The following is a 23,544-nucleotide window of genomic DNA, read 5'->3' on the forward strand; positions in this document are numbered from 1 at the left end:
TCTCTCTCTCTGTGTGTGTGTGTGTGTGTGATCCTCCTCCCACCGCCACTGTCACATCATCATTGGACACAGCAAACAGCCTGTCCACTGTGGCAGGGTTGAGAAGCTTCAGAAATATGGAAATCCATATGATTCAACAATACAAACAGACTATGAATGATCCTGTAAAACAAGAGGGGAAAAGAGTTAAAAAAAAGGGCTATATATGTATTTTTTTTTTAACTATCTTAATTTTAGTTTTGTATTTTTGGGGAACATGCAGCAGTTTTATTTTGCATTATTATACATGCCTTTTACAACAACTTTACAAAAAATATATTTATTTATTCAAATGTTCAATCACTTTTTCTGTCATTTTTCTCTGTCCCTACAGCATGGTCTACATTTGACAAATGTAGGACAAGTAACAAGGGTACAATTAAATTCCCTATCTTAAGGATTTATTTTAGTTTTGTATTTATTGGAGTGCACGCAGTAGTTTCATGTCACATTATTTACATTTCGCTTTACAAAAAAAGGTTTTACGAATGTATTATTTGTTCAAATGTTCAAACACATTTGTAATTTTTCTAAATAGGTTATTTTAAACCGTGTTCTACATTGTTAGGTACTATGATTGTGGTGAAAAAAAAAAATCTTTTTTTGTTTCTTTTGCTGTTCAAATTTAAAGCTAGTGTGTAGTTTTTGTCTCCCCCATGAGGAATTCTAAGTAATGACAGCAACACTGTCAGCACATCTACATCGACAGTCACAGCAATACCAACCGAACTTGCAAGATGGTAAATTAAAGGTTTTATATATATATATATATATATATATATATATATATATATATATATATATATATATATATATATATATATATATATATATATATAGAGCTGTTCTTAACAGCCACACTTGAGACCCGTCAGAGACAGGGGGACAGGATTTCATTGTAATATTATGGAGATAATAGAGCTCATTTTCAGACTGGGAGACATTCATGTTGTTGCACTCATTTGTTCACACAAAAAGTGACAGAAATAGTTGTGTAAAGAAGGAAAAAAAAAAAAAAAAAAGAGAGAAATTCAAACCCTGGCTCCTTTCTCACCTCCACACAGCTGGCTCACCAGCGGAGTGTGGAACACTAAGTTCACCTTAGTGACACGCTCCCCGACTCAGCTCTCCAACTCTCAGTCCGCTGTCTTACAAGTCACATCACGTGAGATTTCAGAACGAGACTCTCTCTGAGTGAGACACAATAACAAACAGACCGGATAAAGTGAAAAATTTAAGAAAAACGTTTTATTTCTCTGTAGGGATCCTTTCCATAATCTAGTCAGACACTGAGAATAACAATCTCAGCCTGTCAGCGGTAAAATCAGCACTTTCAGTGGACAGACATTGGCAATGCGTTATTGCCCCCAAGGGTTCCATTTCAGCCCCTTTCATGTCTGCAGGGCTTTCACTCAATACTAACCAAAAAAATAGGGTCTAGGTTGAAAAGTACTGGAGTTCCCCTTTAATGTCTTCCACATCAGCGCAGTAGTTCATCAAACACACACAGACACAGACACACAGAATAAGCAGCAGGTAAAAAAAAAAAAATATATATATATCTTAACCAAGATGAGCTTTATTGTCTTGGTAAGCAGATGACAAAACACTGAAAGTGAAGATAAACTGTTCTATAAATAAATAGAAAATTAATGAGATGCTAGGAATTATTCATGAAGGACACAGCCTCCACTGAAATAAACAGAAGAATAAATTAGAAAAACAGAAGCTACATTATTCTTTTTAAAAGCTTGTTGAACCTTAAAAAAAAAATTCTGCATAGATAGTCTTGTATTCAAAGTTTGTGTTCTAGGTGTGCAAGGTTGATAATATCCCCCCCCCCCCACACACACACAATACAGTTCTGATATGCACATGTTCTTGATGAACAAGCCAAAAGAATACAAGGCCCAAAAATACTAGTTTCAAGATTATCTATGATCCTGTACACAGTGATTTGAGGTGATAAGAGCATTTTACTTCATAACTCTGACATTGTAGTTTCTAAGAGAAGCTAAGGGTTACATGGAGACAGTGTAACGGGGAGCTAGGCCATTTTGGCTAGCCAGCCTGTGCACAGTGGCCACTGAAAACAAATGCAGAATTTTCGGTCTCCTCAAATCCGCCATTTGTCTTCAAGAACGAGCCTATGTAGGCAATCCAATGGAACCTCGACATAAATAAGTGATGGCACCCAAACTGCATCAAGGGCCCACTGGAACGCCATTTAGATGTGACCACATACTGCATATAGTGAATGCCAATGTGCCCATGGCTACACTGTTGTCACATCATCTGTGTAAATGTGTGCATTTGTTCACTTGTGTGCTGATAGTGTCATTGACAACGCTCAACTTCTAACATCGTTGGGCAACAGAACGATGGATCCAATTTAAACCGCAGTCCTGTATACATTTTCTAGGCAACTACCTGGAATACGCAGGTGACTTCAGATTGGATTATATTCAAATTCAAGAATACCATTCTTCCCTTATTAATATAGATGAGACAATGTGGTGGGAGGAGTTATCTTTTTTTTAGTTTCTACATCATTGAAGGGATGGACTGTGCATATATAGCATGTTACAACTTTTAAAAGGAGTGCTAGAAGTTATTCTAGACAGAATGTAGACTGACCTTTTTGAGGTTACCTCTATTTTTGTACAAGGTAGTGACATAAAGCAGCTAGGGCTACGGTTAACTAGCCTGGTGCAAAATAACAGACAATATTTCAAAAATAGTTTAGCAATAATACCCCACAAATAGTATCATCAATTAGTCCAAAGTGCTGTTCAGTTTTCACCTGTTGAACACTACACACCTGTAACAGAGGAAGTAGTTGTAGAAATGGCAGCATGTAGCACCAGTGAATGTTGGGGGGGGGGGTCACTCCCCTAGCACGCTATCCTTCGGAGTCAAACATCAATACCGCTAAACTGCTAAAGCTAACATTTCTCTGCCTATAGATTTAGTGCTTCAGGTTGTCAGAAGGTAAGACTTGCAAGTTAGCAACGTAACCGGTTATTTTTATATAACATATGTAACCTGTTATTTAGCTTTTTGGCTTTCTGTTGTAAGCTACTGTAACTTAGCGCTTAGCTACATAGTTAGGACATACTGACAATATTCACCAGTAACATGGAGCAGGAGCAGTAACCAAGGACCAACACAAGAAAAAGACAGAAAAAAAATGACATTGTTAATAAATGTCACCACCTTCAGAATGGAAATCTATAGAAGTTGAAAGAAGAACAGGCATCTGGCTGTGCTTAACACCTGCCTCTGCAACACGGGAGGGCCGAGGGCATTTCAACCAATCATTAAAGACCAGGGAACCTGAGGCTTCCAATGGGATTCAATCAGAGCCACTGTCATTCCATTCTAATCTAATAAAAGGGTTCATTAACTCCAAAAGGGCCAATCAAATTAAAAACAAACATGAATAAATAAAATGTAATTGTGAAATTATATTTCATTACTTGCATAGTAACCAGTTGTATTGAAATTCATTTCCCCTATATTATAGCTGAAAATGCCTCTTATTCAATTATTTTTTTATCTCATTTTCCTGTTTCCACTCCCCGCCCCCCTCAGCTTTTAGCCAATCACTTGAGAAATCAGACTTTTGTAAAGAGAGAATGTTTGATACAAAACTCCAATAAAACAGTTACTGTGAAAATATGGATGAAATAACACTTGATGATAATTAAAAAATAAATAAATGAAGTTTTAACAATGTTTTGTATTTTGTTACAATTTATTGGGTCATGTATATATCCTACTCTTTTTAGTCATACGATTACTCATTTCATATTATTATTTAATGGCTTATTCATTTATATAGTACTGACTATTTTGGCATTCCAACCAATCAGGCCCAACACATGCGATTCATTTAGTTTCTTTGCTGAAATATTTGAACAGACATAAAGTAATATGTGCAGAAAAATGTCAAACTGGCACTAAAAAACAAAAGCAGTGGCAATTGGACCTGAGGCATGGAGAAACCTTGAATAAGAAGAGAATCTACCAACAGACCCATAGCGAGCCAATGGGCTCCGTGTGTGCAGATTTCCGTTCTGAAGGGGTACTGGCTCAGATCAAGCGCAGGAGAATCCAGATGTTTCAGAGGAAGAACGGACAGGATGTTGTTAAAACCTCCTTACCCTCACTCCCCACTGTCAGGAGCTGCCCTGGGACTCGTTTCTAAAGTCATCACTGCATCTGAATCACTATTGGTTAAAGTCAGCGCTACAGGTAGGGAAGCTGATCCTAAATCTGTGTCTAAAGGCAACTTCAATGTTGAGAGAGATCTGTGGGCTAACGGTTCTCTCTCAAGGCTGCTGACCAATGACAGTGTCTAACCACTTCCTGTATGCCAGGGCGAAACGTCTCTGCTCGGGGTTCCCGCAGCTGTCCAGGACACCGCTCACAAAACTGTGCTCAGAGGGCAGGCCGGGGGTGCCTGGCAGTAGGGCACCTCTCTTCAGTCGCTTGCTGTCCCGCGGGTCAGGCAAGGACGCCGCGTCCACCTCCATAGCGTCACTAGCATGCCCCTGTCCGTTCACACTCTCCCCCCTGCCGGCGCAGCTTTGAGCGCCAACCTCGGCCAGCGTGGGCTCACTGTTGTTAAGGCGGACCGACGCATTGCCTCCATTGCTGCTGCAGTGGTGCTGGTGCTCCCTCCTCCAGTGGTGCCACAGGTAGAAGACATGGCGCCTGCGAGGGGTGGAAACATACAGTACATCCAACACCTTATTATGGAAAAGTCCTGTACAAATACACTATATGGCTAAAGGTATACTCTGTGGGCACATTGTCCACTTACGGGGTTGGGCTAAACACCAGAGTTTAGTTTACATACACTTTGATTAGCATTTTTTTTTTGTCATCTTGATTTAAGGAATCAATTAAGACAAACATGAATTGTTTTGCAGTTAAAGCATCGTATTTAAGAAGTTCATCATGTGTTTTGCATGAAAAATCTCTTTTTCAAGTAACAAATGACCATAGGTGTCAGACAATGTAGTGGAGTATCAGTAGAAATTAAGTTAATATAAAATAGAAGTACAAGTACCTCAAAACCGTACTTAGAGACAGTTCTTGAGTATATCTACATCTATCCTTCAAACGTGCCAAAAGCAGTGGTGGAATGTAGCCAACAGTGAGATCTTACAAATCTGAAAGCCACATCACCTTACAACACCAGCAAAGAATGGCAACACACCTAAATCTCTTGGCAGCAGAAGATCCTTTTTAAGGCTTCATGGTCATACAAGGACTGAAATTACCAACACAAACAAACATAAAGTTTAACTGCAGTGCTGCTGAAGAAAGCTCAGGTGGGTTGCTTCTCCCTATGCCTTTTAAATTTTCTATTATGAAATAAAGGTTTTTTAAATAATTTTGAAGAAGAGTGCCTTGGATTTTCTTTTTTTTCTACACTAATTGAATTCTCGATCCCAAAGAGCACCTTAAAACATCTGACTGAACTTCCTGATCATCCTGGACTTTTTTGTCTTCTATTTATATTTTATTTTTTAAGGTGAAACACGCGAGAAGAGGATGGTAAGGATCCTGTGAATCACGTTCATAATTCTGCAGCGGCGCTGCACCTACATACCAATGCAAAATGTCACTGAGTGTAGCTAAGGTTCTTTAAAAAGCCCATTAATCATTGTGATGGTATTCATAAATGAGTAGAAAAAAGGAGGGATTAGTGCACAGAGGCTAAAGGACAAGCAAGCATACTATAACGTACATATTTTAAATGTTTTTAGTGGCCTCCGCTGTCACTGTGGAAAATAAAAAAAATAAAAGATCAATCATCTTTCGTGATGAAAACTGACTGCAGGGTCTGATAATCTTTTCTCTCCATTCCCTTATGAATGCATAATCTAGCATATAAACTTGTTCTGTAGTCTATATTAGTTACTAAAAAAGTGAATAAATGCAAATTAAATATGTCTTAATGACCTTGAAAAAAAATGTAGTGACAGTTTTACCACCCTGTCCGTCATGGGAAAAAGTTTAAGCCCCCACGATAGGGGGATCTGTAACTTACAGAACCGTTGCCTAAATAGTTACCTTTTCTAAAATACTGCTGGTTCTGTGGTGTTGGCACTTCCAAGCCTGCAGTGCACCATAGGAGCATCAAATCAGGCGCGTCAGTTATTGCTTGCAGTGCGTTTGGGTCTCTGTAGTCTCATAATAAGCCACTGCGAAATGACAACTGTCTAGTGTTTTGTTCTCCTGTGTGGCCTTACCTGTGACTCCAGAGTGTCTCGTGACCAGGGAAGGACTGGATCAGGTCTGAGCACAGCTCCACCTCCTGGTGGAAGAGTTGAAGTAGCTGTCTGTCCTCCTCTGCTGCGGCCTCCGCCCCCGACAGCTCCCCATTGGCTGGGCCCTGGCTGGGTGGGGGGGGGCTGCTGTCGGGGACTTGGCTGCGCCGGCGCTGGGGCGAACTGGGGGGGGTGGAAGCTGGAGTCAGGGAGAGCTCCGTGATCAGCTCCTTAAGCAGGAACTGGCGGTAGTGGAAGCCGCTGTGGTCAGACACATGCATGGACACCCAGAGGCGCATCGACGACAGCTCATCATGGAACACCTGGGAGGGAGCACAGGACTCCTAAGCAGCAAATCCAAGACATCATTTAGAGTTTGTCATGTCGTCAAGGAGAACCAGGAAATGAGTCGGGGGGGGAAATGCAATGCTACCAAGCCACGGCCGAGCGGCATGCGTCGCTGCGACGTGTAGTTAAATTTTTTGAGAGGTGACATCAGGCTACGGCGTAGGGTCTGTATCTCCACGTACATAACCACGGCGTAGATTTAAAGGGGGGATAGAATGCAAAAAACGATTTTACCTCGTCATAGTTGAAAAACAACAGTTTGGAGGGTAAATAGGACATACATAGAACCTCAAAATCCCATTGACACCTCTTTCCTCTGCAAATCTCACAATTTGAAACTGCTGCTGGAAACGGGCGAATCTCAACAAAGCTAAAAGTTGACGTCAACTCCTCAACTCACAGCGGCCGGTGCTGCCTCGCCACCCAGTGTGTCCTCCTTCATAGATCTCGGCTCGCTGTGAGCTAAATGGATCTCAGTCACGACCGGAAGCCCGCGGCACTCCATACCTGCGCAAAGTCACTGTTTCTAGGTTACTGGACTACTAAATGCCGAGGCCCTGACAGAATTCACAAAAATGCATTAAATTGAAATCAGACACAAGCGTTAGCTTTGTAAGACCTTAGGGTAGCTGTTATATAAGTGGCGTGACGAAATTCAAACTGTAAATATATTATAGCTATGCTGGCAGCTGACCAGCTCCGCGGAGCCCCAAGCCCCAGTTGTCCAGTAGCTAACCCAGAAACAGTGACTTTCTCCTGGGTATGGAGCGCGGCGGGGCTGCCACTGTCTCGTCAGACTGTGTGGACCTCCAGAAATCCGACACGTCTTACCAAATCTGCAATTAGCCATCAATTTTCGTAAAACGGCCCATATTTGAGTTTTATATAGTTGATTTCTCGCATAAAAAAAGTCTCAGAAGTGAATTTAGTAACAAAACATTGCAGTGTCTAAAATATGAGACCTGCTGTCGAGTCTCCAATGTGTTTGTATGTGGTTCGCTCAAACCAATTAGCGCGCAGCTCATCTAAATATTCATGAGCATACCATATTTGGAAGAAAAGCTCTTGTTACAAATAGGGCCATATTCACAGGGTAGTTATGGGCCCATAAAATAGCATTCGGGCAATTTTCAGCCCAACCAATGTTACATACCCTATTAGGAGACCTTAAGGAACAGTGTGAAATACCCTATATAATCAATCATTCTATCACCCCTTTAACCCAAAAGCATAAATTGAACTTCACGCATCAGGAGATCTTAATTTAAGACATCCCATATAATCAGTGGAGGAAGAAGTACTCCGGTCTTGTACTTAAGTTAAGAGCAGTAATACCACACTGTAAAAAAAACTCTACATAAAGATATTGGGGAAGTAAGGACCGTTAAAAAGTTGAGAAATGGTTCTTTACTGGTAATATGTAAAAATGTGGAACAACAGAAAGCAATAAAAGACAAATAAACTAAATGGACAACGAGTGAAGTGTTCAATGGCGTATGACAAAAAGCTTGTTAGGGGTGTAATCTCAGGGATTCCTCTAAGTGAGTCAGTGTATGGTGGCCCTGAAGTGCGGATCACAACAGCAAATAGAAAAACGCAACAGCAAATCATAAAACACAACGGCATTAACTTCTACCTGGAAAAGGTAGGGCCTATCTAGCAGAAGACGGACCCTCCCGATTGGATAGACAGACTGTCAAGACAGACAGTCAGTCTGTTAAAAGTAGGCGCTTTTCCGTGTTTTTCACCTCTCCTTCCGTTTCTCTTCACCTTTTGCTTGATACAGTCAGTTTGTTAATGTTTCTAACCAAATGTAATCAACGTTAAGTATTGCTGAAGCAACTATCCCCATGTGTAATCCTGACTACATCAGGTCAGACCAGTTACACTTACCATGAGGCAGTAACTTGGGTGGAATACCGTTTAACTTCATCTTGTACCATGCCAAGGTAACTGAAGGTGGAATTACTGAGCTTATGCTAGTGTTAATTTCGTCAGACGAGACAAGACTAAATATGTTCGCCAACGACCTTTTTTACCATGACTAAGACGAGACGATGACGAGACTGCGCCAATGTCCAAAAACGCTGACTAAGACTAAATTAACATGCATTATTGTTGACGAAAAAAGACGAGACTAAAATGTTTTGCATAAAATAAAAACTAAGATAAAATCTCTCTCTTCATTTCCGTCTACAATCGTCTCTACTTTTTCATCATGAGAATATTCAGCTGTTACCGAGACCCGGTGCTACGGCACCGACAGGTGCCCTAACGACCGTTCTCTACCGGACCGAATAGCCTGCGCTTCTCTCTGATGCTCCTAAACGGACGTTAGAGTCAACCAAAACATTTCTGCACGGGACGCTAGTTAACACTACACTTGGCAGCAGGTAACGTTAGCCTACCTTTAGCTAGCAGTTGGATTTAACACAGTTAAAATGCTTACAGCTAAACGGTGTAAAGGTTTGTCTCTATTTCCAACACTAGACGTACGACAGTCTGCAGCTGCCGTTGTCTGAAAAACAACACAGATGTTGCGTTCACTTGAAATACGCCTCGCCAGTTTCGTGCTGCATTTATTTTATTGTAAAATATCCTTTCCTCATGCAGTGGTTGTTTTTGTCGTTTACTGGTAAAATAAGGAAGAGGCTCAATATTTATATAACTTTATAGCATTTATTTATTTTTATAACTATTTGTCTGAAATGGTTATCAGAAATAATTTATTTAAAAAAAAGACTAAAATGTTTTGACTAAAACTTGACTAAAATGGCGAAACTTTTAGTTGACTAAAACTTGACTAACAAAAATTTTTGGCACAAGACTAAGACTAAATTAAAAATAGGTGACAAAATTAACACTAGCTTATGCTTATGTAGTTGAAAAACTGCTCAGTAACTAAAGTATCTGCAGCTACTGTGAGCATTGTACGGTGTCCTGTTTCACAGAGCAAGACAGATTTTTCTTTCTTATGAATGTTTTGTTTACTTATACAGTTAGGGCTGGGCAATATATGGATATTATATCGACATCGATATACTGTATGAGGCTAGATATTGTCTTTTCCTGGCTTTAAAGGGGTGATTGAATGATTATATAGGGTATTTCACACGATTCCTTATGGTCTCCTAATGGGGTATGTAACATTGGTTGGGCTGAAAATGGCCTGGTTGATATTTTATTGGCCCTTATGCATCCCTGTGTTTTGGCCCTATTTGTAACAAGAGCTTTTCTTCCAAATATGGTATGGTCGTAAATATTTAGATGAGCTGCACGCTGCTTGGTTGAGCCTTATCCCCGTACACACACGTAGAGACGCTCGCTGATTGGTTGAGCAAATCCCCAATACATACACATTAGAAACGCGACAGAATCTCATATTCCAGAGACTGCAATATTTCCTTACCAAATTCACTTCTGAGACTTTTTTATGCGAGAAATCAACTATATAAAGCTCAAATATGGGCCGTTTTACGAAAATGGATGGCTAATTGCAAATTTGGTAAGACTATGTGTCGGAGTTCAGCGGCCGGTGCTGCCTGTGTTGCTGCCTCACCGCCCGGCCTCCCATCCTCCACAGACCCCGGCCTGCTGTGAGCTCGATTGAGCTCCGGCACGGCTGCTGCAGCCCACAGCACCTCATACCCGTGCAAAGTCACCGTTTGGGCTAATGGACTACTAACAAACGCCGCTGCCCTGACAGAGCTCCAGGGCCTGCATCTCCTCTCTTCCTGCTAGCTAAATGGCCCGTGTGTGAGAGCGCGGTCAGCGAGCTTGTTACACCAGCAATCTCTCACGCCACTTAGTTATACAACATATACCTAAATGTCTTATAAAGCTAACAACGGTGTCCGATTTCAAGTTAATGAATATTTGTGAGCTGTAAGGGTTTCGTTAGCTGCGACTGTCCCTTCAATCCTATGTGTACAGATTGCTGCTAGTTAGCTTCATTTTTGGTCGTAATTCGAGTATTTTTACGGTTTGAATTTCGTCACGCCACTTATACAACATCTAACTAAATGTTTTATTAAGCTAACAACGGTGTCTGATTTCAAGTTAATTAATTTTTGTGAATTCCAGAGGAATTCTAAGAGGAGGCTAGCTAGCTCTCATTGATAGAGCTCCATCCCACCACAGGCTCAATCAATGAGACTCACGGACAAGCAGCGTTTATTTCCCCAATCGTTTGTTTAAATAACTCAACACATTATAATTACACACATTAAAAGAGTAACTGGAACCTGTGGTAAGAGAAGCTCGCTGACCGCGCTTTCACTCACATACACCGGGCATTTAGCTAGCAGGAAGAGGGGAGTTGCAGGCCCTGGAGCTCTGTCAGAGCAGTGGCGTTTCGTAGTTCATTAGCCCAAAACGGTGACTTTGCGCGGGTATGAAGTGCCGTGGGCTAGAGGTCGACCGATTAATCGGCAGATGTTTGGCATTTTTTAACATAATCGGCATCGGCCAATATCCCAGTGTATCAAGCCGATTATTGGCAGGCGCATCTGCGGGCAGCCTAGTGTTAAAAACATGATTAGGCAACATTTTTTACAGTGCACTCAGACCAGCTGCCTCCAGCCCCTCCCCTCGTGAATTCTTGCGCTGTGTCTCGCACATTGACATATATATAATGGACCAATAGACCCCGTTGCTCTGGACGGAGACCAGTGAAGGCTATTAGAAGCACTTTTCCGGTGATCTCTTGCTTTACTGCGCAGCCTCCAACTGACAGAGACAACGTAAATGTGACGTGAGCAACGTGTCTGTAAGTCTTCTGGTAGCTGTGCCGAGAGAAATCTCAATCATTCCCAGTCTTAGAGAGACGGAGAGTGTAGGTATATGTAAGGAGATAACATAAGCACAGGCTAATTATTGCTAACTAAAATGCTAGTTAACATTAGTAATTAAACCTAAACAGCTAATGTAAGTCTAAACTGCCTGTGAGCTTCTCCTGTACTATACGGTAATTCCTCTACTGTGCGACAGTAAGTCACGTGGTTATGACACAATCGTTAGCCTATTTTTACAAAAACGTCTGCTACGGAGCCATAATGTGAGCTACAAGGTAATGGAGCCTTTTATACATTGTCGTGTTTCTTTAGAAATAAACAACGGACAAATAGTCTTTAAACGCTTCAGATGTAAAGTTATTCGCTGTCAAGTGACGTAAAAAAAAAATGGCGGTCAGTGGAATGCTAACAGGAGGTGATCGCTTTGTAGCAACAAAATGGCGCCATCGGAGGTTCGAGTTCTGAAGCGAAGCTTACCCCCTTGGTCTTGCACAGTCACTTTAGGCTCAGACGCTACCGTTAGCATATTGCTGGTGTTCTTGCCTTGATTGCCTTGTTTAACTGTAGGCCTACTAATAAAACTGTACAAAACACCGCGGCCACACCGCTGTGGAAGCTCCCCGAATGTCATTTATCAGAGTCTGGTTGTTAACCTTGTCCGTGACAGTCTCATCCACTAACTGAAGCTATCCGCTAACAGAGCTAACCGCTAACTGAGCTAATCGTTGCTAACAGAGCCCTCAGTTCTCCGTGCCTGTATCCATTAACTGCATCTATGGACTCGAGCATGAATAAAACCCTTACTTTTATTAAATTGGCTGGACGAGTTTTAAATTACAACTCAGAGTTTTGATCCTAATGAGTGCAACAGGACATGTAACAGTAGGATCCCCAAAACACAGATACAACACTTCAACAAATGAACAATGATCTAACAAACAAGGTGAACAAGAATTGACTTTAGATAGCCCTAGTCTGATGTTAAATAGTTAAATAGTGTTGAGATTAATAATAATCCGGTCACTTTCTGTGAAGCTTGCAGATTTGTATTCTCAGAAGTTTAAATGCTGCTAAGTGCACTAAACTTTATTTTTTTATTTAAAAGTTTATTTTCTTCTTACCGGTTTTGTTTATTTAATATATTTTTCATACATTATTTATACAATATACAGTATGTTTTTACATTATACAAGTGTAGATTGGTGAAGTGTTCAATAAATGTTTTTGTTGAGAAATTCTGTGTATATTAGTGTTACATTTTATCTTTCAAATAGAGGTTTAAAAACAAGCACATATCGGCCAAATATCTGCCAAAATTAATCGGCAGCATTTATCGGCTGACCCTGATTTCTAAAGATCGGCATCGGCCAGAGAAAACCCATATAGGTCGACCTCTACCGTGGGCTGCCAGACGTAACGGAGCTCACAGCAGTCCGGGGTCTGTGAAGGGAGGCAGGCCGGGCGGCGAGGCAGCAACACAGGCAGCACCGGCCTCTGAAGTCCGACACACAGTCGGACAAAATTTGCAATTAGACATCAATTTTTCGTAAAATGGCTCATATTTGACCTCTACATAGTTGATTTCTCGCATAAAAAAAGTCTCAGAAGTGAATTTAATGGTAAAATAGCATATGAACAATGTATACAATTTCTGAGATCTGCACAACCTAGATTCAGAAGACTAACTGATCTCAAATCAGTTGTGTAGCCTATGCAAATGTTGGGGCGTGAGAAACACAGACTAGAGCCAAATGAGGAGGAGCCGCAATAGTTGACGTCAACTATGGGACTTGTTGAGATTCGCCCGTTTTCAGAGGCAGTTCCAAATAGTGAGATTTGCAGAGAAAAGATTTGTCAATGGGATTTAGAGGTTCTATGCATGTCCGTTACCCACTAAACTGTAATTATTCAACTATGACAAGGTAAAATCAGTTTTGCATTCTATCACCCCTTTAAAGACGAGAGAGTAAAGTTAGGTCAATTTCTGAAATTACCAGACTTTTCTAGCATTAGATTTTCTCCATATATTTATGCTGTGAAATGTTCCCCCTTTTTGACACTTTGATGGTACTTACAAAACCTCTAGACCTTATTTATAATGGGAAAAAAAATCATGTGATCCTACCTTGACGTTGCCCTTGGCCATGTGCTGCAGCACCCAGATGCGGTGGGACCAGGCGTTGTAGTTGCTGGGATAGCGGCAGGCAGCGTCCGAGCACACCTTCATCTCTTGATGGAGGGTCCTGGCCAGATGGTCACTGAGCTGCTGGCTCCTCTCTGCATCGGCCTGCTCTGCTTCACCCTGCTGATGCTTCCGGCCCATAGCAGAGCACTGACGCAGGATCTGTTGCAGCACCCAGCGTCTGCAGGGAGACAGTGCAGGGTGAAGGAACTCTATTACCTTGGAACCGATGATCGGATTCAAAACCAAATTTTCCAAATGTTTCCAATAAAAATCTATTCCACTGGAATTGTAATTTTTGAAATGATTCCAAGTTGGAACCGGTTCTCGATGCCCAATCATATTTATGATCTGTGTTCAGTAGGGGTGTGACGAGACTCCCAGCTCACGAGACAAGACACGAGACTGGGTTCACGAGATTGAGACAAGACGAGATTTTAACACTATTTTACAGAAAACTACAATGAAGAAATAAGTAAATAATAGTCCTTTATTTAATCAAAAGTCCCAAAACGAAAACTGAGCACTGAAAAGTGTTGCCACAAACTCAGATAACTGCCTTCTCTCCTGTATAACTAACAGTTACACTGTTAATTGAGAGTCTCCTCACTCAGAGAACCAAGGTTACAACATTCTATTTGAGACCAAATGTTTTTTACTTTAATTTGTGATTGTACAGTACACAGAGAGACATAAAGCTTATTTTACTATTGTTTCATATTGATTATGTTCTAAAGCACTAATAAATTACCATCAAACACTCGGTTTTTGTGAAGACAGATGCTCTTTTCTCCTACTCTGCATTTTATTAATTGCAGTACTAAACAAGGAAGTAAAGTAAAAGTAAATTCAGAGTCAAGGGATCTTCTATGCTAATTTCAAGGCGGCTGCTCTGCACTTGTGTACTAATATCGCGAGACACTTTTTACCTCAACAAGAAATCTTGTCACATTTAATCTAGTGAAATCTTGTGGGGACGAGATCTTGTCACACCTCTAGTATTTAGAGAAGAACAGCAGAGCAGCTGAGTCTTACCGGTGTATCCACGTCTCAGGGCTCTTGGGGAATTTGGTGAGGGCCAGCTTGCCCAGATAGAGGTCTTTCTCTGGGTTAAGAACTCCGCACTGCAGTAGTTCCTTCCTGCAACAACAATTGGCAACACGTTACAAAAGACCTGCACAGCAGACTACGGTTGTCTTCCACAGGGTCAGTCCTGTATAGCATGCTTTAGCCACACTGTGGCGTGTTGAGTTGTGATCATATCAGTTTTCATAGAAGCTTCACATCAGTCAGCCAATGTACCAGGCTCACTACGTTTAGCTTTGATTATTATGTCTTCTTTTGCATATAGATGTTGACAATGAACAGCTGACATTCGTAAGAACAAATGTTTCTGTATATTTCTGTACTTGTGTTGTAGACGGCTGCTGTGACTGGGTGTAACTGTACCTGACATTCCATGCAGTGGTGAAGTCCGGGTTAAGCAGCAACAGAGTGCAGGTGATATCCGCTAAAGCTGAGGGACACAAACATGAACGGTTAGCTTCTCAAATTTTTGGCAGATTAAGGAACAAGAAAAAGCTTCTGTATTTTACTTGCAATTTTGAGACCAGATACTTCGGTACAAAAGGCGAAAACGTGACGGTACTCATTTTTCTACAGTACCGTAGGTACTGGGGGATGCAATCCTTCCAGACCTGACGAGGACAGTTTTACACCGAACGTTACAAGTGTTCTAGTCTGCTGCTAAATGCTGAAGAAGAACGCCGACCAGCACAGAACAGTGCCTCATCTCTGTGCACGGTGCACACAGACGGCTTGACCACAGTCAGCCTCTGGCCTACCGTACATCCAACGTTTCAGAAACAGCTTTCCTGACTTCACCGGGAGCTCCCAAACAGAAAGTAAAGTCTGTTTCTCTCTGCCGTTGTCTGTCACAGCCTAACATTAGCTCTGATAGCTGACATTAGTTAACTTTTGTGCTAGTTTTAGCGGACTTCTATAATGTCAGTTAACTTTAACCAGCCCGGCTCTATGTGGGGAAAAAAAAAAGACAGCAGAGAGAAACAGACGTTACTAAACAGTGCTACCACCACACCAAATTCTATTTTCATTTTAACACTTAAAAGTTGTTGTTTTTTGAATATTTAACGGTTACTTTGCACAGCAAAAGAAAATGTGTCACTTTAAAAGCTTCTTCGTCTGTTACTCACATCATTTTCTGACAATCAATGTAGCATTTAAAAGGTCTAATTTGTTGTCCGGGGCTGCGCTCACTCCACATGAAACGCTACATTACAACTCTCCAGCAACATTTATGAAGAACAATGGGACAAAACAGCATAACCGACCCGTTTTAACTAGGGCTGCACAATTAATTGCAATTTTATCGAAATCGCAATATTTAGCAGAGAAATGTCCAAATCAGAGGGGAGGCGGGTGCAATATTTGTTAAAGGCAAAATATGTGTCAAACCAGTTCAGTTACCTTCCCTCTCCAGCCAGTGTTTGCGCTGGCGGTAGAGCAGCAGCTTGTTGTGGACATACGGCAGCAGGAACTTGACACACCAGCTCTCAACACCCAGCTTGTTCTCCACCAACACAATGGGACTGCGGTTGTAGCGGGCCTCTGGACACGGGATCACACCAATCTCATCACTGAGGGAGCAGACACTGAGAATGAGGGTTTCAACTCGTTGTGTATGGACATGGAAGAATTGTTCTGGCAACACAACGTGTGGCTTCCTTTGGGGTATCAAGCAACATGCTCAGGAATATCCTGACAATTTATGAAAGACCTTTTTTTCTCAGAAGCCACAACACAGGGCCATTTATTTCCTTAGCCATTTCAACTGGCTCTGTACTCAAGGCTATTTCTGTACTTGTTCACGGTAACATCAATCGCACAGCTCTGGTCTTTTTAATGTTTGTTTTGGACTTGTGGGTTTTGTGCTTAAAAAGGTCTTTACACACCGGGAGCGACGCAAATAAACAACACGAAATTGCCAAAATACTAGCCTGTAAATGTTTTGCATCACAACTATTCATACAGGCGAGAATGAGAGATGAGAATTTGCAACAGTTGTTGAATAAAAAGGTTTGAATATTCGCACCAGCTCATCTTCCACAGCCGGTTTGGATGTCGGTGGGACAGTTTGAGCTCGTTCTGTGGATGCTGCTGAAGCGAGAGAGAGAAAGTGACGGGAGATGCAATGTGCGCAGACGAGCGAAAGCGACTCAAGCAGAAAAGAGAGTTCAATGTTATTCAAGTGAATACACAGCAGCTAGAGTCTGCAGTTTGAGCACAAATAAATGTTGCCATCAGCCACTTTTCGATCTTGGCACTACTGGATGAACGTCTTCCCACTGTTGCACAGGCAGATCGTGAATATTGAACATGTTTAATAGATTTGAAATCGGTGCAGCTAGAATAAACGTGGGATGTAAAAAAACTTGTTAACATACCTCACATCACAGAAACATCTGACCATTTAATCTTTAGAACCATCAAAAATTAGGGCTTTCCTGACCATTGTTGGGAGAGGAAAATCAGGCCCAAAATTGGCTTGATTCTTGGCTATTAAGAGGTTGTGAATACCACAAGAGTGGGTGTCCAGGGTTCAAAATTAACTTTTTCATCCACCAGCCATATGGCTAGTGATTGTTCAAATTTTACCAGCCACTCAATAGATTACCATTGTTTTTTGGCTGGTGAGTGAAGTAAATCTACCAGCCACTTAAATAATTTAAAATTGCTGAATTTTTAACCCTGGGGGTGTCCATGTGAAATCTTATCATGAACACATTTAACACAACCCTATTTAAAGGCATCAATAATCAAAACATAACACGGCCTGTTGTGAGCTATTGCTTAAATATACACTCAGTTTATTAGGTCCACATAGCTCTATTTAATACAGCATACAGCCCTCTACCGTCACGTTCTAAATTAAGTTTAAGTGTAAGATTTTCTACATTTTAAGAAACTTAAGAGGAATTTTAAACTTAAAAAACTGGTTTAGGAAGACTGTCTATAATCCTCTTCAAAGCTCCCCATTTGTTTGTAAAGACAACTCACCATTTCATCCATTCTTTAATGTTATCATGTAATATAAATTTTCAAGTTGCAATTGTTTGTTTTTACATTCTACGTAATATGTAACGTTAAACATTGACAGACTAAATTCTGCTTTTATTTCACGCTACACTAATTAGAGAATATAGTAATTGTGTATAGTGTTACAATATATTATGAGAGCATTTTGACACCACCTTAATTACCTTACCTTAATTTTTTAAAGTGCTGCTTCATTTATTTGCATTATGAATAGATCAGAAGCTAATATTAACGTTAGCTCGTGAAAGCATAGCATTTGCTAACCCTGACAGCCTGGCGTTGCTAAAGAGACTGAAGCAGCCCTATTACACAGAAGCACGGGAAGCCATTTCAAATAAGACACTTTTTAAATTATAAATGAATTAATCGTAGCATGAGCTAACGTTGCTGGCCCGTGAAGAATGTGGAGCAGCTTTGACAGCCGCCTTACGTCAAAGGGCGAGCTATAACGGTTAACTCGAAATAACCGTTTATTCTATCTTGTTATTGAAGACGGAACGTGTTCCTATAAAGCCTTTCATCTCGCTAGCTATTAGAGAACAAACAAACAGCTAACTTTGCCTGCACTGCTCTGATTCCAGGTAATAGTCCAAGCCCACACAGTTGAGAGGCTGGTTCAAGCTGTTGTGTGTCTTGGCATCCCCTGGAATAGACAGAGCTGCTCCAGTCTGCCTGCTATGTTCATAGTCAACTATACTTACATGTTGGGGTTTCTCTTGAAGGCGTTAGTGATGTCTTTGACAACTCTCTGGACCAATACGTCCACCTCCTCCTCCGACTCCGCCATCTTTAGGGCACCTAATGACGCGTTACATGACCAAAAAGTTTTTCCGGGTAAAAAAAAAACAATACTACGGAAGCCCATGAGAACCATAGGCTTCTTCTTCTTCTTCAGTTGCTTGTTTAACGGCGGATGCGGACTAACTTAGCGCACTACCGCCACCCTCCAGATAAATTGTGCATGATCATCACTATGGCTTACATCCTTGAAAAATACTGTAGCCTGCAAGCTACAAAAAAAAAAACCCTATATTCTGTCAATGAGTCCAGTGTTCTTTAAAAATTCAAGCATATACTTTATTACTCTGTGATCAGAGCCCTTAGACAAAAGATCTCTAAGGATAAAACTTTCTCCACTGCCCTCTATTTTCCTTTTCATAAAAACCCTTTCTCTTTTAAATTTCCTACACATCATAAAGACGTGTTCCACTGTCTCTGGCACATTACAAATCTCGCAATTTCCTGTATTATGTTTTCCTATTAACTGTAATGTTTTGTTTAGTCTAGTATGCCCTAGTCTCATTCTTGTATAAATTCCCTCTTCTTTTCGACACCTTAGTACTAAACGACCCTGACCCACCTCAGGATTTACACTGTAAAAATCCCTCCCTTTAACTTCCCTGTCCCATTTATCTTGCCACAACTTTTTAACATGTTTTTTAATCATTGACTTAGCCTCTGATTTTGATATTTTACACTGAATAGATACATTTGTCGCTTTCAAAGCCTGTTTAGCAAACTTGTCTGCCAACTCATTACCAACCATACCTACGTGAGCCGGAACCCAAATAAACTTTACATGCGTCCCACAATTTTGAATACTATGCAGCAACGTCAATATCTCACATACAATATCAGACCTTTCACATGAGTTACCTGATTTAAAATTTTCTAAGGCTGACAACGAGTCTGAGCATATAGCTACTCTTATCGGTTTACTTTGCTCTACCCACTGCAAGTCCATCACAATAGCTATCAACTCTGCTGAAAACACTGACAAATGATCCGAAACTCTTGCAGAAAACTTAATATCAAACTCTGGTATCACATATGCAATTGCCACTTTCCTTGTATCTGGTTGCTTTGACCCATCAGTAAAAATTTGCACATACCCATAATAGTTATCCACATACCTCATAGCCATTTGTCCACTATCCCCTTATAGTTTTTATCTTTTCATGCAAAGTTATATCAGCATCTGGAACCGGTAGCAGCCACGGTGGATGCGGTGGATAGACTACAGATGGACCAAATTCAAAATGTTCTACAGCCGCTTGCTTTACCTTTTCATGTATACTTGCACTAAACGTCTCTCTTTTACTTTTTGCCTGCTCCCATGTTGATATGAGGACACTTTTAGTTGGATGGTCTTCCACATGTCCTTTTAGATGAACAAAATATGATAGTGACATTTGCAGTCGTCTCAAATCAAATGGCATTTCCCCTACTTCAACCTGGAGCGCTGATATAGGGAGGTTCTCATTGCTCCTGAACATATCCGGAGGGCTGAACCCTGAATAACATCAAGCTTCTTTAATTCAGATTTTGCAGCAGACCCATAAGCCACGCACCCGAAATCAACAATGGATCTAATTAATCCCACATATAATCTTTTCATTGAAGTCATATCTGCTCCCCACTCCTTATTGCACAAGCATCTAATTATATTAATTACTTTTTTACACTTGCTAACTACCTTTTCCACATGATTATGCCAGGTAAGCTTGGAATCAAAAAGCATTCCTAAAAATCTCACACATTTTACTCTTTCTAAATCTCTACCATACAATTTCAACGTAAACCTTTCTTCAATTTTTTTTTTAAACGAGAAAAACACTACCTTGGTTTTCTCAACAGAGAACCTGAATCCCCATTTCCCAGCCCATTCTTCTACACAGTCGATAGCATTCTGCAATTTTCTAACAATGAATTGAACATTTTTACCCCTTTTCCAGAGAGCGCCATCATCTGCAAACAATGATTTTCCTATATCATAATCAAGTGTATCATATATATCATTTATCATAATAGAGAACAAAATTGGTGAGATAACACTTCCTTGGGGTACACCATTTTCCACAAAAACACAATCAGAGAAGCTACTATTTATCCTCACCTGAATTTGCCTATTGCTCAAAAAAAAATCCTTAATCCAGCAATACATTTTCCCGTCTATTCCAAGCCTTCGGATTTTAATTAACACACCATCCTTCCAAAGCATATCATACGCTTTTTCCATATCAAAAATATAGCAGCTACTACTTCTTTACATACTTGGGCCTTTCTTATATCACTCTCCAATTTAATAACCGGATCCATAATTGATCTTCCTTTCCTGAAGCCGCTTTGGAACGAGCGTTATCAAATTTCGAGACTCAACAAAAAAAAAAGTCAGTCTCTCCACAATCATTCTCTCCATTATCTTACCTAGGTGGGATGACAAAGCAATTGGTCTATAGTTAGAAGTCATAGTAGGATCTTTCCCTGGCTTTCTAATTGGAATAATAACAGCCATCTTCCAGCTCTTTGGAATTTTTCCTTGTTCCCATACTTTATTGATTAACTCCAGTATAGTATGAAGAGCTTCGTTACCGAGATGCTTCAACATTGCATAACTTATTCGATCTTTTCCCGTAGCTGTTACCTTCGCCTTGCTCACAGCCTTCTTTAGTTCACCTAGCGAAAAAACTTCGCATTCAAACTATCATCTCGATCCTCTACATTTTCTAAAAGATATTGGTACTGTCTTTTTGTTGCCTCTCTTTTATGTCTTTCATCTTCAGTTAAGTTAAAACTACTATGAACATTAGCTATATCTTTGACCATTAATGCTGCTTTATCTCCATCCTCCACTGCCATAGTCTCACCATTCTTAAGGACTGGATAACTCCAAGATTGCCGCACCCCACTCATTTTTTTTAACAACTCTCCACACATCATTTAAAGAGGTTTGTCGTCCTATAGTATTACAATACTTTATCCAGTAATTCTTTTTTTACTTTCCTAATTACTTTCCTCACCTTAGCCTGCTCTCTTTTATAATCCATATACTTTTGAAAGCTTAAACTATTTTTAAACTCTTTAAACGCTTTATTCCTACTGCTTATTGCTTGAGTGCAGTCACTTGTCCACCATGGTACCAATTTCCGCCTCGTGCTTCCCGCCTCGACTCGGCAATAGAAGCTCTTGCAGCTTCCACCATAGCTACACTAATATTTTCTGCAAATTCATCTACATCATCTATCACCTCAACCTGACCCATATTCCTATCACTTAAAACTGTAAACATTATCCAATCAGCTTTATTAAAATTCCATCTTTCAGAGAAACTCTGATTTACATTGCAGCTAATATTACCCATCCTACATAAAATCGGATAATGGTCACTTCCAATCGTTGTCGCACTAGAAACTTCCCATATTATTTGATCTGCAAGGGACTGAGAAACTAAAGTCAGATCCAATACAGACTGTACGTTCACCCCAATACGAGTAGGTGACCCATCATTTAAACAAACCAACCCTTTCCTATCCATAAGTTCTTCTAAAACCAAACCATTATGATCCGTTCTATCCCCTCCCCACAAAGAACTATGTGCGTTAAAATCTCCTAACCATATTACTTTGCCACTTTCTTGCCCTTCAACCTGCTCCAGTGCATCAATATCAAGTCTTTTACAGGGATTATAAAAATTTACAATATTTAAACTACCATTATCACACCAAACCTCAGTAACTAAATACTCTAAGCCTTCACCTTTACCTAAAACTCTGTAGGGAACCCCCACCTTAATAAAAGTAGCACAACCACCCCCACTACTATCGATCCTATCACTTCTTTCACACACATAACCATTTAAAACAAAATTTAGATGAGGTTTCAGCCATGTCTCAACAATGCAAATAATCTCAGGTTTAATCTCTAGTTCAGAGATAAACCTCTTGAGCTCTTGCCCATTTGCCACCAAACTTCTAGCATTCCACTGAAGAAAATAAATGTTTTTTTTTTTTTTTCTTCTCTTTTCCCTCCTTTTCTTCCTTTTAAGTCTTAGCTTGTAAAATCAGCGTAGGCAACTGTAAGACAGGCTGTGATAGGGATGTTGGTATCCCAGATTTATCTCTTTGCTGGAGTTCTTCATAAATGCTCTCCCACGTAATGTCTTTGATACCCAGATACCTATTGGCACTTTTAACCACAATAGCGGTCTTCTCAGACCTGTGTCTTGCTTGCGACGTACAATTTATAACTTCTACAGAATAATACGTCTACAGAAAACTCTTTCTTCTTAACAATCAGGAATTCTTCATCAACAACTGCGGCTTTAGCAGCTCTTGCTGTCTGTCTCACTAGAACTGGCTCAGCTTGAAATCTCTTAGCTGCCTCAGCATAAGACAACCTTCCTTCAGTCCTCATATGCTGGATTTCAACTGCTCTTTTTCTGGTTTCACACTCCCTGTACCCAACACTATGCGCTCCCCCACAATTAACACATTTCTCTTGCACCCCAGTTCCACATGTACCATAGACATGCTCTCCGCCACAGCGTCCACATGTTTGAGTGCCTTTGCAATAAGCAGCTATGTGACCATATTTCTGGCATTTAAAACACCTCAACGGAGGGGGCACATACATCCTTACATTGAAGTTCATATATCCGACAGTGACATACTTAGGCAGCTCTTCCCCTTGAAACTCCACTAATACTGAAAGACTATCAACCTTCTCTCCAGACCTCCACATTTTAAGCCTCTTCAGGCTAGTCGCACGTCCTCCTTCAATGCTATCCTTTAGCTTTCCCAAATCCTCTTTTATAGGAATACCATAGATAACTCCCCTACACACCACTCCTGCTGCCATTTTTTCCTTCACCTCAAGAACTTCTTTTTTGCAAACATTCTTCAGTTTTAAGGCTTTCAATTGCTGGCCCTCGTCTTTACATACTATCATCAAATCACCATCAAACTGAACTCTAGCTCTGACTATCTCACCCACCTTCTCGCGC

The 23,544-nt window shown here is 40.6% G+C and overlaps 1 protein-coding gene across 1 annotated transcript; it reads right to left on the bottom strand.

The window, feature by feature from the left end:
• Window positions 1–3,596: 3,596 nt before the first annotated feature.
• On the bottom strand, window positions 3,597–18,603 carry ptar1 (protein prenyltransferase alpha subunit repeat containing 1). The gene is made up of 7 exons (XM_028578339.1): window positions 18,464–18,603; window positions 16,134–16,303; window positions 15,096–15,162; window positions 14,682–14,786; window positions 13,590–13,827; window positions 6,306–6,646; window positions 3,597–4,758 (listed from the first exon to the last, which is right to left on the bottom strand). Exons 1-7 carry the CDS (start codon window positions 18,547–18,549, stop codon window positions 4,374–4,376), a joined length of 1,392 nt encoding a protein of 463 aa, XP_028434140.1. The 5' UTR covers window positions 18,550–18,603; the 3' UTR covers window positions 3,597–4,373.
• Between the last annotated feature and the right edge of the window lie 4,941 nt (window positions 18,604–23,544).

Source organism: Perca flavescens, chromosome 5 (genome assembly GCF_004354835.1).
Source record: "Perca flavescens isolate YP-PL-M2 chromosome 5, PFLA_1.0, whole genome shotgun sequence".
In the NCBI taxonomy this organism is placed as follows: domain Eukaryota; kingdom Metazoa; phylum Chordata; class Actinopteri; order Perciformes; family Percidae; genus Perca; species Perca flavescens.

What these genes read in the sequence shown, in the direction of transcription:
- ptar1 (XM_028578339.1), bottom strand. Translation starts at nt 18,549, where the DNA reads ATGGCGGAGTCGGAGGAGGAGGTGGACGTATTGGTCCAGAGAGTTGTC. An exon ending in TTCAAGAGAAACCCCAACAT is followed by an intron (nt 16,304 to 18,463) that starts GTAAGTATAGTT and finishes CTGCTCCCTCAG; the next exon opens with TGATGAGATTGGTGTGATCC. An exon ending in ACACTGGCTGGAGAGGGAAG is followed by an intron (nt 15,163 to 16,133) that starts GTAACTGAACTG and finishes TGTGTCCCTCAG; the next exon opens with CTTTAGCGGATATCACCTGC.